This window comes from Sinocyclocheilus grahami, unplaced genomic scaffold (assembly GCF_001515645.1).
Source record: "Sinocyclocheilus grahami isolate Dianchi unplaced genomic scaffold, SAMN03320097.WGS_v1.1 scaffold24.1, whole genome shotgun sequence".
Taxonomy (NCBI): domain Eukaryota; kingdom Metazoa; phylum Chordata; class Actinopteri; order Cypriniformes; family Cyprinidae; genus Sinocyclocheilus; species Sinocyclocheilus grahami.
This window is the reverse complement of record NW_015505203.1, coordinates 3,648,626-3,663,103: the sequence shown is the minus strand read 5'-3', so window position 1 is coordinate 3,663,103 and position 14,478 is coordinate 3,648,626. Positions and strand designations below refer to the sequence as shown.

General features: G+C 34.1%; 1 protein-coding gene across 1 annotated transcript in view; it reads right to left on the bottom strand.

Moving 5' to 3' along the window:
* Nucleotides 1-264: 264 nt before the first annotated feature.
* LOC107563275 (aryl hydrocarbon receptor nuclear translocator 2) overlaps nt 265-14,478 on the bottom strand; it is a 94,570-nt gene continuing 80,356 nt past the window's right edge. Inside the window, exons 17-19 of the mRNA XM_016248098.1 lie at nt 11,558-11,726; nt 1,509-1,654; nt 265-563 (exon numbers count right to left, since the gene is read on the bottom strand). Of these exons, the coding sequence (XP_016103584.1) occupies nt 465-563; nt 1,509-1,654; nt 11,558-11,726 (414 nt within the window). The 3' untranslated portion in view covers nt 265-464. The remainder of the gene's footprint in view (nt 564-1,508; nt 1,655-11,557; nt 11,727-14,478) is intronic.

The following is a 14,478-nucleotide window of genomic DNA, read 5'->3' as shown; positions in this document are numbered from 1 at the left end:
ATTGATTTAAAAAATGTAAAAAAATATTTTTTGCGATTTTGTTTTAGTGATAATGGCAGCAGTTAATCATCAAATGATGGTTAAATGAGGAAGAAGTGGGAATATATGTGACCCTGGACCACAAAACCAGTCATAAGGGTCAATTTTTCGAAAGTTTTGATATATTTACGGTAGGACATTTACAAAATATCTTCATGGGACATGATCTTTAAAGAAAAATCGATAATTTTGACCCATACAATGTATTGTTGGCTATTGCTACAAATATACCCGTGCTACTTAAGACTGGTTTTGTGCTCCAGGGTCACATATTTATTTTGCTCTTTTGTTTGTGAATGAGGAATTAAGCCAAGTGTGTGTGTGTGTGAGAGTGAATGCAGAAATGTGTTTCAGCAGCGTCATGTGTGTCACATGTGAGATGAAGATACTGCAGTCCGAACCAAAACAAACAAAAGAGTCGGCGATTACTCAGAGAACGGCGGGAACATGCCGAGGTCGGCAAAGTCTTCGATGTTGTAATTGGTTGTTCCTTGGGTGGGATCTCCCGGCATCGGCAGCATATCCTGCGGGAAAGAAACAGAGCGTGATGTTCAATCAGATCTTCAGTAGTGTCTGTGAACCGAACTATAATAGCCCATTCACATCAAGAGATGCTACAAAATGAATTTGCATGACTAAGAGAAGGAACTAGAATCAAATAATTCAAAAGAAATTCAAATATTTCTTTATCAAATGCTTTTTATCACAGCTCGGCAATGATGCGCCATATCTGCAAATGAGATTTAGGAGCTACAAACTGAAGAGATGATTTTCACCCAAAAATGATTTCAATTTCTGTCTCTAAAACAAAACAATCATATGATTTCAGAGGAATTTTTGATATTGTTAGCTAAAACTTCAAATAAGGCTGAAATTAAATGTACATTTATGCACAGATGCTTTTATCCAAAGTGACTTCCATTTAAGGTACAATACATTTGAACAATTCTAGCAAGAAAATAAATATAAATATTAAATTAATAAATATTAGAAAACAAATGAAAATTAGAAACACTGCCTTGACAACTAACTGACATAAAATATATGTTCAAGTACTGAAAATGACAAAAAAATCTAAGTAGAAATATAAATAATAATAGTAATAATAAGAAGAACACATAGCAAAACTACAAAAACTTCAAAATACTAAAACTGTAAATATAAAAATAATAGGCAAACCAAAATATGAATAAATTCTAGAAGATTCTATAATAATAATATTCTATTAAAATAACTCTTTAATAATAACTACTTGATAAAAAAATTATTATAATAATAAAAAATAAGCCAGGGAATGAATAAATAAATGAATTACAAGAAATGAAAGTATATCAATGAAAGTGTTTTAAAAGTACAAGTTAATTTGAACTCTTTGAATCCTCAGCTTCTTTAGTTTTGTTAACTTTTGCAGGTCAGTCAGAGACCGCTTCACTGTACTGCAGACAGGTGGCTAGTGATGGTGAGTTCACCTGGAAGACCTCGGTCTGGCTGGACTGAGGATGAGGATGCGGGTCTCCTCCCTGCTGGCTGTGGTGTTGACTCTGCCACTGAGACCAGACCTCAGACGGCCGGCCCTGGAACTGCCCTCCGCTCTGGCTGCTCTCACCCGACACATCTGCACAAACCAACACAGACACATTCACCACAGCCACGAACAGACACTTCTTCAGCTTAAAGATCAATGGACATTACGGGTTTTGGTTCTTTTTGCAAGCCCAGTGAACGGTTCTTGTATGCAAAAGAGCTGTGAAGTGTCATTATTGTTAACTAAAATCATACAAATAATTTGTTGATTGAAATATAAATATTACATGAAAAACGTCAACTTACAAAATTGAACAAAACTTAGAAACTGAATAAAATAAAAATAAGTGTTATTATTGTAGTATTAAAAAACATTTGTTGAAATAAAATCAAATAAATATTAGATTGAAACTTAAACTTAAAAACCCTACAAATTATAAATGGAATAAAATAACTGAAATAAAAATAAGTGTTATTTCTGTTAACTATTAAAAACATTTGTTAATTAAAATGAAGATTAAATAAAATACAATATTAGACTTAAAAAATCATGAAAATTAAATTATACAGAAAATAAAATATTATTGTTAACTAAAACTATTTTTTTAAAGTAATTTGTTGATTGAAATAATATAACGATCTTAAACGAAAGGCAAACTTAAACAAACAAACTAAAATTATGAACTGAATAAAATGAAAACAAAAGAACTGAAATAAAAATAAGTGTTATTACTGTTAACTATTCAAAACATTTGTTAATTAAAATGAAGTTTAAATAAAATACAATATTAGATACAAAATCATGAAAATTATACAGAAAAAAAACAAAAAATAAAATGTTATTATTGGTAAACTATTAAAAAAAATCATTTGTTGATTGAAATAATATAATAATCTTAAACGAAAGACAAACTTAAACAAACTAAAATTATGAAGTGAATAAAATGAAAATAAAATAACTGAAAAAAAGCTGAAACTAAATAATGCTAACTGAAATACAATGAAAAACTAAATATCAGACGAAAAACTTAAAATCTATGAATTAAACAGAATAAAATAAAAACAGAAATTAAATAAAATAATTAAGCAATAAAATGACAAAGTAAAATTGAAATAAAAAAATAAAGCTAAATAGAAATATTAAAAAGCAAACTAATAAAAATGTACATAAAATGACTAAAACAGTAAAAAAATAATAATTTTGTGTTCTACAGAAAAAACAGAATAATGGAATAAATGATGGCAGAATATTGAGATACAGATCTCTCGCCGCTCAACAAACATGTTTAGACTTTACAGAGCCGATCCTCCCTATTCATAGCTTTCAGTCACGTGACCGGCTCGAAGACTAGCAGCGCAAAACATCCATACAACTGCAGCACGAGCCTGTCAATTTTCCTTCTGTTTCACAGCCGCAAATACTTAGATCACCTCTCAAAAGAATAAAACAAAGGTATGTGTGAACAAAATGCAAGTTTTGGCCAGTTGCAATCCATAGTAAGCACTCGCAGCTATATTTTAATCATTAAACAGTGCGACAAAACGTTGTAAAAACACTTAAAGTGCCTTAATATATTTAAAACAATTATATTAAAATATCAAATTCAGTAATCTCTATATTAATGATGCATAGTTTACATAGGCAGGCCGGAATATGAACGCAATCCGCTTAATGGTTCAGTGCTTTCCTTATAAAGGTTTTCTATGGGAAACCATTTAACGTGAACACATTGCGTTTATATTCTGGCTTCATCTGCTTGCCTGTACAAAATATACATCAATAAGGTGTATACTGAATTTCGACGTCACGTGAAAACCATCAATACGCAAAATACGAAAGCTGCGTAGGGCCCCCGAAACCCCAGGGGGCCCCCTTGCTCTCAAAGATGATTTAATTTTAGTTTTGTTTCTGAATTTGGCCAGCGGTTATGAAAACACGAATGATCACTTCTTTTAATGCGGTGCGCTGTCGCTCTTTCTACGTAAAAATCAGTCAAATCCTGTAACGTGAATGTCGTACAGTCTTGCTCGAGACAAAAAAAAAAAACGAGTTGAAAGTGACCCTGTTTCTCAAGCACTTTCTGCGAGCGCGATTCGAGATGGAGTGAAACGCGGACAAATGCGTTTCATTCATTTGGTCATAACCACTCATACCCCGCCCCCCCCGCCGCCAACACAGTTTTGCGTAGGGCCCCCAGAAGTCTAGTGCTGCGTCCCAAATGACGCACTATACACTATGCACTCATACACTATGTACTCAATCATGTAGTGCATGAATTATATATGGCTATTTTGTCATTTATAATCGGAGTCTGATAGCCCCTCCCCCTTCGCTACGTAATTAAAGCTGCAACAGTTGAGTGCATGAAGTGTCCAACATTCCACACTTCCAGGTATTTAAAGTGCACTTTTTCTTTTTGGAATTTTCAGTGTAAATGCACTACTCGCACTATTTATACTAAAAAAACGTCAAAGAATAGTGCACAAGTACGCGATTTGGGACGCATCTTAGGACAGGCATCTGAGACTTTACGGTATCAACTTCCACATTAACTCCAGCACGTCTACTTCTGCAGCATCTCAATCGAGCGTGCGTGTCAAACACTTCAAGCGTACGACCTCCATTTCGCTCAATTTGTGGCACGGGGGGCATTTACTACAGGCTGACAGAATCATTTAAATGCATGCATCGAGTGTGTCTTCACCCGCAGGGCCCGAGTCTTTGCTTAGGAAAGAGCGAGTGGAGCAGACTAATGCGCGGCGTGGGTGGCTGTTTCGCAGGATGGCACAGCAGCGCCCTCGGGCTGTTTCTCATATTCTCCATGCTGATGAGGCAGTGATGTAAGGTCAAACTTCTCATTTCCCTACTGTGTTAATGCTTGCCGAGAGCGGCCCTCCTCCGGCTCCGTTTCTGTCCGTCTTTCCCTCAAGGTTCGGCCACTTGACGCGCCTCGTAAATCTCTCTATCAATTTTTCTATTCGTCTTTGGTGGCGTTTCTCTCCCCTAGCCATCTTTCTCCGTCCCCATCAATCTGAAATCCACGTACTTTGTGTTCTCCCTCAGTGTCTGGAGCGCTTATGTAGCGCGTATCCTCCGGTCGCTACGTCAAACCTGATTCTCAAAGATGTAATGCTACAAAATGCCGGCGTGACAAAAGCAAACGGCGTTCAAACAAAGAAATCAATACGAGGACTCAAAGCACAAAGTACTCTTGCTTTGATAACGATAAATGCAGCTTTTGAAAGCTTGCTGGATTTCACGTACACATATAAAGGCTGCAATTAAGGCACAATGTAACATTATCTCAGCATGAAACATTTGAAAGAAGGCGGTGTGTGATTATTGTTTATGCATTGCATTAGCTGGGAAAGTAAGACTACATTGTACGAACTATGAAGCACAAATCCAAAGAGTCTAACAGGAGCTGGTTTATCTGTAAATATAGAACTGTATTGATTTTATGTAAACAGTCACTAGGCGATTCTTTTATTCTGTGGAATGTATTTATTTATTGTGGGGACTGAAATCTTGTGAAACATCTGTGTAAAAACATTGATCATGTCTTGGAACCAATAACTAGCAGTCAATTAACTTTGAGCATATACAAATAAAGAACCACTTGATTTTCTGAAGTTCGTAGCATTTGGTAATGACGCCTAATAAATCTGCCCTCAGATCATGATATGAAAATGTTAAAATTAATGGTAACACTTTATTTCGATAGTCCACTTTAGACATTCTATTAACAGTAAGTAACTTTGCAACTACATGTCAATTAGCAGTTAGTAGAGTATTAGTAGACTGTCTGCTTGATATCTTCTAACACTTTCTTTGTCAACTTATTCTACTAACCCTAAACCTACCCTAACAGTCTACTCTGAGAGTTAGTAGACATGTAGCTGCAAATTAATGAGAATTAGTTGACATGTAGTTGACATGTAGTTACAAAGTTACTTGTAGTTAATAGAATGTCTAAAGTGGACTATCGAAATAAAGTGTAACCAAATTAATGACATTTCTGATCTTCAAACCGCTGCTCTGGCAGTGATATGCTCCCCTGTCACTTCTCACTTCCATCAGAACTGAATATGAAATATGAAAATATGGTTTTTGAAGTTCTTTGGGAAAAGTGCAAAGTACAACTTTCCTCATTTTAACACTATGAATTTATCACAGAGACAAAAGTACATTTCAGCTAAATTTAGCATTTGAGACTTTGGCAAGAGTAATTAAGATTATTAATTAAAATATTATAATAAATAATTAAGATTCTAATATTTTATACAGCAATGTATGTGTGTGTGTGTGTGTGTACCGGTCAAAAGTTTGGGATCAGTAAGACTTGTAATGTTTTTAAAGAAGTCTCTTATGCTCATCAAGGCTGCATTTATTTGATCAAAAATACAGAAAAAACTGTAATCTTGCAAAATGTTATTACACAATAAAATAATAGTTTCTATTTTAATATACTTTAAAATGTAATTTATTTCTGTGATGCAAAGCTGAATTTCCATCAGCCATTACCCCAGTATAAAGTGTCACATGATCCTTCAGAAAATATTAAGCAGCACAACAGTTTCCAGCACGGATAATAAATCAGTATATTAGAATGATTTCTGAAGGATCATGTGACACTGAAGACTGGAGTAATGATGCTGAAAATTCAGCTTTGAGCACAGAAATACATTACATTTTAAAATATATTCAAATAGAAAACAGTTATTGTAATTTTAAATAACATTTCACAATATTACTGTTTTCACTGTATTTTTGATCAAAGAAATGAAGCCTTAGTGAGCAAAAGAGACTTAAAGTAGTTTTATTTGCAACTTTCTACTAGGTCTTTTTAAGCAACTAAGCAGTTTTTGTTTCTCTTTGGTCAGTTGTGACCACAAATAAAGCACATACTTACACAAACTAAAAATACATGCACTCAGTTTGATGAAAACTGGGATTAAACCGATTAATTCCAAATACAGAAAAAGACGGTGTCTTCCTGCAGTCTCAGAGTCCTTCCTCCCGTCGCGTGTTTAAGTGCCATTCACATGAGGAGGCGAAGATAAATGTTCCATTTTCTTTAATGACAGCATATTAAAAAAGAATTATCTGGACACGGCTTCATTTTCAAGCGGCTGGCAGAAGCCTTCAGGGCTCGGAAAGCCATTCGGAGCCTGCTACACTTGAAATAGAAGTGGGTTTTTAATGTCACCTGTTTAACACAAATTACTTATTAAATGGACACACTAATCACAGGTTCAAGGTAGAGTGTTTCCCTCGAGGGACACAACAATGGGGAAAAAATGTCATCCTGTAAAAGTCTCCGTACGCACGCCCTGCTTCAAATTAAATTCGGTTCGCAGACCTGAATGTGATGGAGAAATCTGAGGCGGCTTTAAACGGATGTAATGCAATAACAACGATTCTACAGTTTCTCGCTTTAAGCCGTTCAGCATGTTCTGCCTTTCGGTCGAGGAGTGTGAAAAGTTGCACAATTGTGTTTGTGTATCTGTGCCCTTCGTGTCACGCTGGTCAAATTCCTCACTTTAAAGTGTCAGGATACAGAAACCAGATCTCTCTTGCATGAGTTTAAAAGGTGCAAGTCTTGACAGATTAATTAAACCCACTGCAGGCTGTTTAAAGTCCTGACAAAAGAAACGCAAGTCAAGAGCAAGAGTTTGACTGATGTAACATCAACGTGATCTCTAGGATGGGACAGGAGTGGGCGATGGCTCATATCATGGTATGAGGAATTTTATATTGTGAAAAAAGTTAATGCGTGAATAATAATAATAAATGTAAAAAATAATAATATTTAATAAACATGCAATATTTCATATATTTTTTTCCCTGTAATATAAATAGTAATATACTATTTATAAAAAAATCATTTATTAAATTACTTTTCTTAAGATAATATAAGAAAAAATAAACAAAATATTTAAATAATCAGAATTTTTGTTTATACACACACACACACACACACACACACACACATTCTGTAATATAAATAATTTATCTAATATTATATATAAAAAAATAAACATTCAATATTTAATTAATCTAGATTTGTTTATATATATATATATATATATATATATATAATATTACATTTGATTATATTTATTTTATATTACTTTTATCAATAATTATAAAAATATATATTTATAATATTCTAAAATATATTTATAATTCTATATATATATATTTTTAAATGATGATAATGTTAACAATATATGCTAGAAAAATATTATGTAATACATAAAAATAGTAAATTATACAAATATACTTAAAACAATTGTTCTATTTCTGAAAAAATATACTGAATATAATTATGAACATCATTACTAATAAATTTAATTATTCATTAACTCTGCTTTATCTAAGAACACCCTTTACCGTAGTAAAACACTGTAATGCATGGCCTCACTTGGCCTATTGTTGTATTATATAATTGCTCTGTATCATTTTAAGCAACAGCATCTTTTCTTGTTACATTTAGATAATAACTTCATTAAAAAGTAATTTTCCAAACTCGTTGAATAAGTTATACGCATTGTCAAACACTTTCATGATTAATAGTCACTGTTGAGAAGTAATTTTGTAGAGTTTGTAAAACTACGAACACAAACATCTAATTGCCTGCTGTCCAACAATTGTGATCATTCAAACCCCAGAAATCTGTTTTTCATACGGTCTATAATAGAGTTTACATGGCCAAAGCAAAGAAACCAGAACAACAAAACCGTTTGTCTCACTATGGACACCATACAGACTTCACACTGTCTGCTGTTCATGACACCTCTTTCTGCTGAAGACAAACGACTGCTTCAGTCATTGTCTGTTACTGTGTGTGTTTTATATGGAAAGCTATAAATCGTTGTACATGTAAAAGACGGGCCCACGGGAGGACTGGTTTCCCAGAGGTGCTGTAATGTGGCCTCCATATGACGTCAGGCTGGATCAGATCACGGTTTGAGTAGCACGGTGGATCTTCTGTGAGATCATTCAACCGATTCAGGTACAAACAGAGCTGCAGGAGTCTGAGGTTGTCACGATGATCAAATTTCGCTAGTGGATATCAATACTTTTACATTAGCAATAGCAGTTGATAAAAGACAAGGAAAATGAGCGCAATCAGAACCAAAACCAATGTTTCCATAAATGACCAACAATGTAAAAAAGATTTTTTACTTTACATTAGTGCTGGACGGTATACCGGTTCATATCGAATACCGGTGTTTATTTTTGTTATGATATTAATTTTTTTAATACCGCAATACCGGTATATGTCGCTTAAACAACGTTCGGAACGCAACACTGTTTGAAAGGGGTCCCTTTTCACTGTTGCACTGTGGTGAGGGAACAGCTGTATGTGTTACTAAGCGTGAAAGTTCCAAAACTGAAGCTGTAGAACTAATAGAACGTGATGACACAGAAGAACTCATCCACAATATCCACATTGACCGCCACAAATATCCACCGCCCCCTGCCATCAGCTCCCGCGTCTCACACACACACACACAAGCATGACTTTAGCACTAGATTTAGCAACTTTCAGACCCTTTTAGCAGCTTTTTTCCATAGAATATTCATACTGACAAACCTAAAGACTTTTTTGGATAAACCTTAGCTATGATTCAGTTGGAAGATTTCTCCAGTGCTGTCCCGCGAACGTGAGGTCTGACTTTCCCGGAGGAGTGTCACCTCTCTCGGTGTCTGTTCTGTGCAGTGAGCGGCAGAGAAGCAGCGCTTTCAGTTGGCCGCACCGCAGCCGCCTCGTCAATAAATCAGTACAAAACAGCGTTTCCAAGCACCTGTCTCTTACTGATTGTTTGGAATTATAAATATGAGCGTAGTTCGTCTGTTAATATCATTTTTTGTTTGTTGATTTTTTTAGTTTGTTACTCAGACGCAGGCAGTGCGCTGCACGAGACAAAAAAGTAATATAACCAAAACAACCACATAGCCGCTCTTTATATTTTTGGACAATATTCACTCATGACAGTAAAATAGGGCATTCTAAGTCAATATACTGCAGTATTTCCTCTCTCAATCAGTAGAAAATATGGTTAACACCTGGTCATGCATGAAAAAAAAAAATACACCGTCATGTACCGTGAAACCGGTATAATTTTGAAAAATACCGTGATATAAATTTTTGGTCATACCGCCCAGCACTACTTGCAAGTAAACATAACAAAGATTATAGGAGCACTTTTTACAAGAAAATACTATTTCAGTTTTTCCACTGCAAAAATGTAATGTTTAATTCAATGCTACTTGCCATTTCTTTGTAATTGCTTGTGAAATTTACTAGCAATTTCTGAGTGAAAAAAAGTAAATTATAAAACAGATAGTTCCGGTCCTTGATTCTGATTGGTTGAGCCGCGTTCAAAGCTGTTGTAAATTACTCCACAAACATACACCTTTGTTTACATTTGTGTGTTGCTCGGCAACCACTTTGTTGGAACCACAACTGTTTCTGAGGAACTACATTGTTTGGTGGAAGAATACTGTTTTTATTAATATCATTACACTTTATTTGCTCTGTTTTATTTTGTGAAACCTTACTACGTATATGAAATAACCGTTTTATAAAAGCAATAAGCTCCGTGAAGCCGTGGTTTACGAGGCTTCGCGTCGTGCCTAACAACGCCCCTTAGCTGTTATAAATTCACTGTAAAACACGGCTTCTTGGGGCTTATTGCTTTAGCAAAAAATGCACAATTACATGTGCATAAATGTAATATATATGTAAGGGATAATGCATGGCTAGCTGTGCATTAAACGATTTTAACGCACGACGGGGAGGCCAAGAACCACCCGACGCGAAGCGCATTAAAATCATTTAATGCACAGCTAGCCATGCATTATTCTGCTCATACCTTGGTCATTTGCCAACATTTACAAGTTAAAGCTGTTAATGATGTTTTTACTGAAGGGTAACAATTACTGTTATTTTCGTCAGTTACGGCTCGATAGCTCTTGAATGAATTATAGCATTTATTTGAATTAATTGAATTAACTGACAATTGTGTGTGTGCTATCTTTGTCTGCGTGTCTCTCTACAAACAATGAAGCTGTGTTACTTCAAAAACAGCGATTTTACACCTTGTTGCTGAGGAATATAATGTAGCGATCTAGTATCGAGGCGATTTTATTAATAAAAGTCGCAGGAAGCGTTGACAAGTTTGTGTGTGTGTGTGCGCGCGCACAGTGCAATCTGCGATCTCTGACTCTCTCTCTGCCTTTCTCTCGCTCTCTCTTTCTGTGTGTGTTTGTTTGTGTGTTTGTGTGGGAGAGATGTGTGTGTGTTTGTTTGTGTGCATCAATTAAAGCAGCACATTAATATAGAACGGTGATTAAACTGACTTGGAACTACCTGTGCATTAAAGAGTTTTAATGCATACCTGCCAGCCAATCAGAATCGAGAATTCAGGCAGACCATGGTATAAATTGTAAAATAATAAATTATTATTATATTAATATATTCTATATTTGATACTAATAAAAACAGATATACCAGCAGATATACCAATAAATGTACCACAAGGAGTTGCAGATGTACCAAAACTTTGACATCCCTAATATCTTTGGAAGTTATTATAATATCTACCCGATCACGTTGGATAGTTAATGACAGAATGAATGAATGCAGCAAAGTTAGCACAGTAAACAATATGCACCAAAATGATGAAATTTAAGGCACACCATAACTACATTAGCGTCCACACCGATGCATGATAATGTTCTCTTTATTATAAGCATGTGCTGCACTTTTGTCATCTGCCACTTTAAATGCTTGAGCGCTTTAAAGCAGGGCAGATTCTGATTGGCTGTCAACGTTTTTAGCATTCATCAGCTGTAAAAAATAGCTATTCCAAAGACAATGTTCCTCTGTGCTGTTAGAATTACTGTATCTTTGATTTTATTCTTAACGTTATAGTCCTTGGTGCAAACCAGCCTTTGTTGTCATAAATAAGCAAGTCTTACCGAAAGCAGTGCTACGATTGGCCAGGTTGGAGTAGGCGTTTCCAGAGGGCGAGGAGGTGGCGGGGCTGGACAGAGGGCTGTAAGAGGACGGGTCAGCCTGGTAGCTGTGAGTGGAGCCCATGCCGAACGGTGAGGCCTGGGCCTTACTGGACTGAGCGGGAATCTGCTGCTGTGGTGGAACGACAGGGGACGTGAGGATATTAATATACAGGCGCTGCTTCACAGGCCACAGTGCAGTCTCATTGGGCCAATTGCTGTACATGGGTCAAAGACGTTAAGATGTCCGCATCAAAAGAAATTTACAAAAGTGATTATATGTCCATAGAAAGCACATTAAATATAAGCAAAGTGTCTACTTTTAAGGTTTTAAATAAGTTTTTGGAGAATAAAATATTCAAATTTGGTTGAAATAATGTTACATTGTCATTCAGTGTAACAATATTTATGTAAAAATTCAAACAACATGCTTATTCTGACTTGTGCATATTAAAATATATAAAAGAATAAGGGAGCATATTACATTTTATTGTGTTTTAAATGAGTAAATATTCTTTCTGACAAATAGGCAAAACCTAGGATAGTGGTAAATTAAAAAAAATTAAAATTACAACTAATTAGTATTTGGGGTGAAAGTAATTAGTCTTTTAATATGTCATAAATTGATTTTTGTTGTAAATATGCCTGACAAGATTGTTACACTGAATGACATTTTAGTGGGTGTCTTCTGTAAATCAGGGAAAAATGTATGATATTTATTTTTGCTCAGAAAAACAAAAACAAAATTGCAATTAAATTAAACAGAAAACCTTTAATTTTTTTTGGGAAAAACAACAACAATTAAAGCAGTATTACACTTACTGTTTTTATGCTTAAACCCTTTTTCGTCTTTGACACATATACAAGTTAAGGCATATGGTATTTTCAAGTAATTAATACTTTTATTCAGCAAGGACTCATTGATCAAAACAATCGTAATATTACAAAAGATTTCTATTTTAAATAAATGCTGGTCCTGAAAAATCCTGAAAAAAATGTATGACAGCTTTCACTAAAATATTAAGCAGCAACTGTTTTCAACAATGATAATACCAAGAAATGTTTCTTGAGCAGCAGATCAGCATATTAGAATGATTTCTGAAGGATCATGTGACACTGAAGACTAGAGTAAAGATGCTGAAAATTCAGCTGCGCATCACAGCAATAAATTACATTTTAAAATATATTCAGATAGAAAACTGTTTTTTTGAAATTGTAATAACATTTCACAATATTTCTGTTTTTACTGTATTTTTAAATAAGACAAACAAGATCATAAAAGAAATGTTTCAAAAACATTAAAAAAATTTTTGAATCTCACAATACAGTTATCTTAGCTGCAAATTAAGTGCAGAAATTTTTTATTTTTGTTATATAAACCTCATGCTTGGATAATCCAGTAAAATATACTTCATCCCACTTCATTATTTTACAGTTCTGCTAAATTTCTAGTGCTCTCTCTACTCCAGTTTTCCCTGGAAACTCTGTTAGGACTGAGTGTCTGTATCTGCTTAACAACAAACAGGACTTTAAGATCTTACAATTGGGCTAAAAGTCTTAACGGAGCTGAGCAAAAGGAAGAGCAGTGCAATCACACAATTACAGCTGCAGACAAAAGGCTTCACTTTTAATCAATGGAGAACCGCAGAGATACTTGTGGACCAGCATTTCTCTGTTCTTCTGCATAACAAACGGCTTTACACGTTATTACTTAGGATATTATAAATGTGACATGACTGGTGGAACATTTTTTAAATGATATACATGCATTTTATTGCTTACTAAAGAAATACATAAACCACACACACACACACACACTCAGTTCAGAACTGATTAAAAACACACACGCTATATGTTATTACTTAGGATATTATAAATGTGACATGACTGGTGGAACATTTTTTAAATGATATACATGCATTTTATTGCTTACTAAAGAAATACATAAACCACACACACACACACACACACACTCAGTTCAGAACTGATTAAAAACACACACGCTATCATGAACGCCAAACGCAAGGTTCTTGATGACCCTGGTAACCCTTTCAAATTTAAGCATTAAGCACAGCCTGATGGCCTAAAAGATAATATAAAAGCGAATGATTCCCTCTCTTATACTGGCTCATATTACTTTAATTGGACATTGTTGCACTCACAACTTGTACAGTTTCCATTCATACAGCTATCCAGTTTTCAAACTTTTTGTATATGCAATAACATAATAAATTATTTTTTGTCATTTTAGGTTTTGTATTATTATTATTTAATAATAAATAAATAAATATTATTTATTATTTTATTATTTAGTATATATGGGTTGTTGATATATAGATACCGTACATGTGTCCTATGGTGTAACAGCAAAATTGAGAAAACAATTAATCATTATTAATAATTAATTTATTGTTAATACTTGTTAATAATATACAAATAGCATAAGAGGGATTTTTTTTCATTGTTAGTTTTTTTTGCCCTAAATTTTTGCTGTCACACCATAGGACACATTTACAGTATATTTGTCAACTACACACACATACATAGTTTCCTGCCACATACAAAAACGTTGCAAAATATATTAATATTTATATTTTTATACTAATATTGTATACATGTATAAATGTAATGTTTTTATAATTATATCATATGTAATCATTTTACAACTATTTTTATAGAAATGATTATTGATTGTTATTTTTTTATTATTAAATATATAAATATTATATATATTTTGCCCCCTAAACATACCAAAATGTGTTGCAAAATATGGTAAAAATAGTGCTTGTATATATCTATGTATGTATAAATATATCTATCTATCTATATCTAACACAAGCGTTCCCCGTTCTTTTTCTATTCCATCTACTTGTTTACTGTTATTA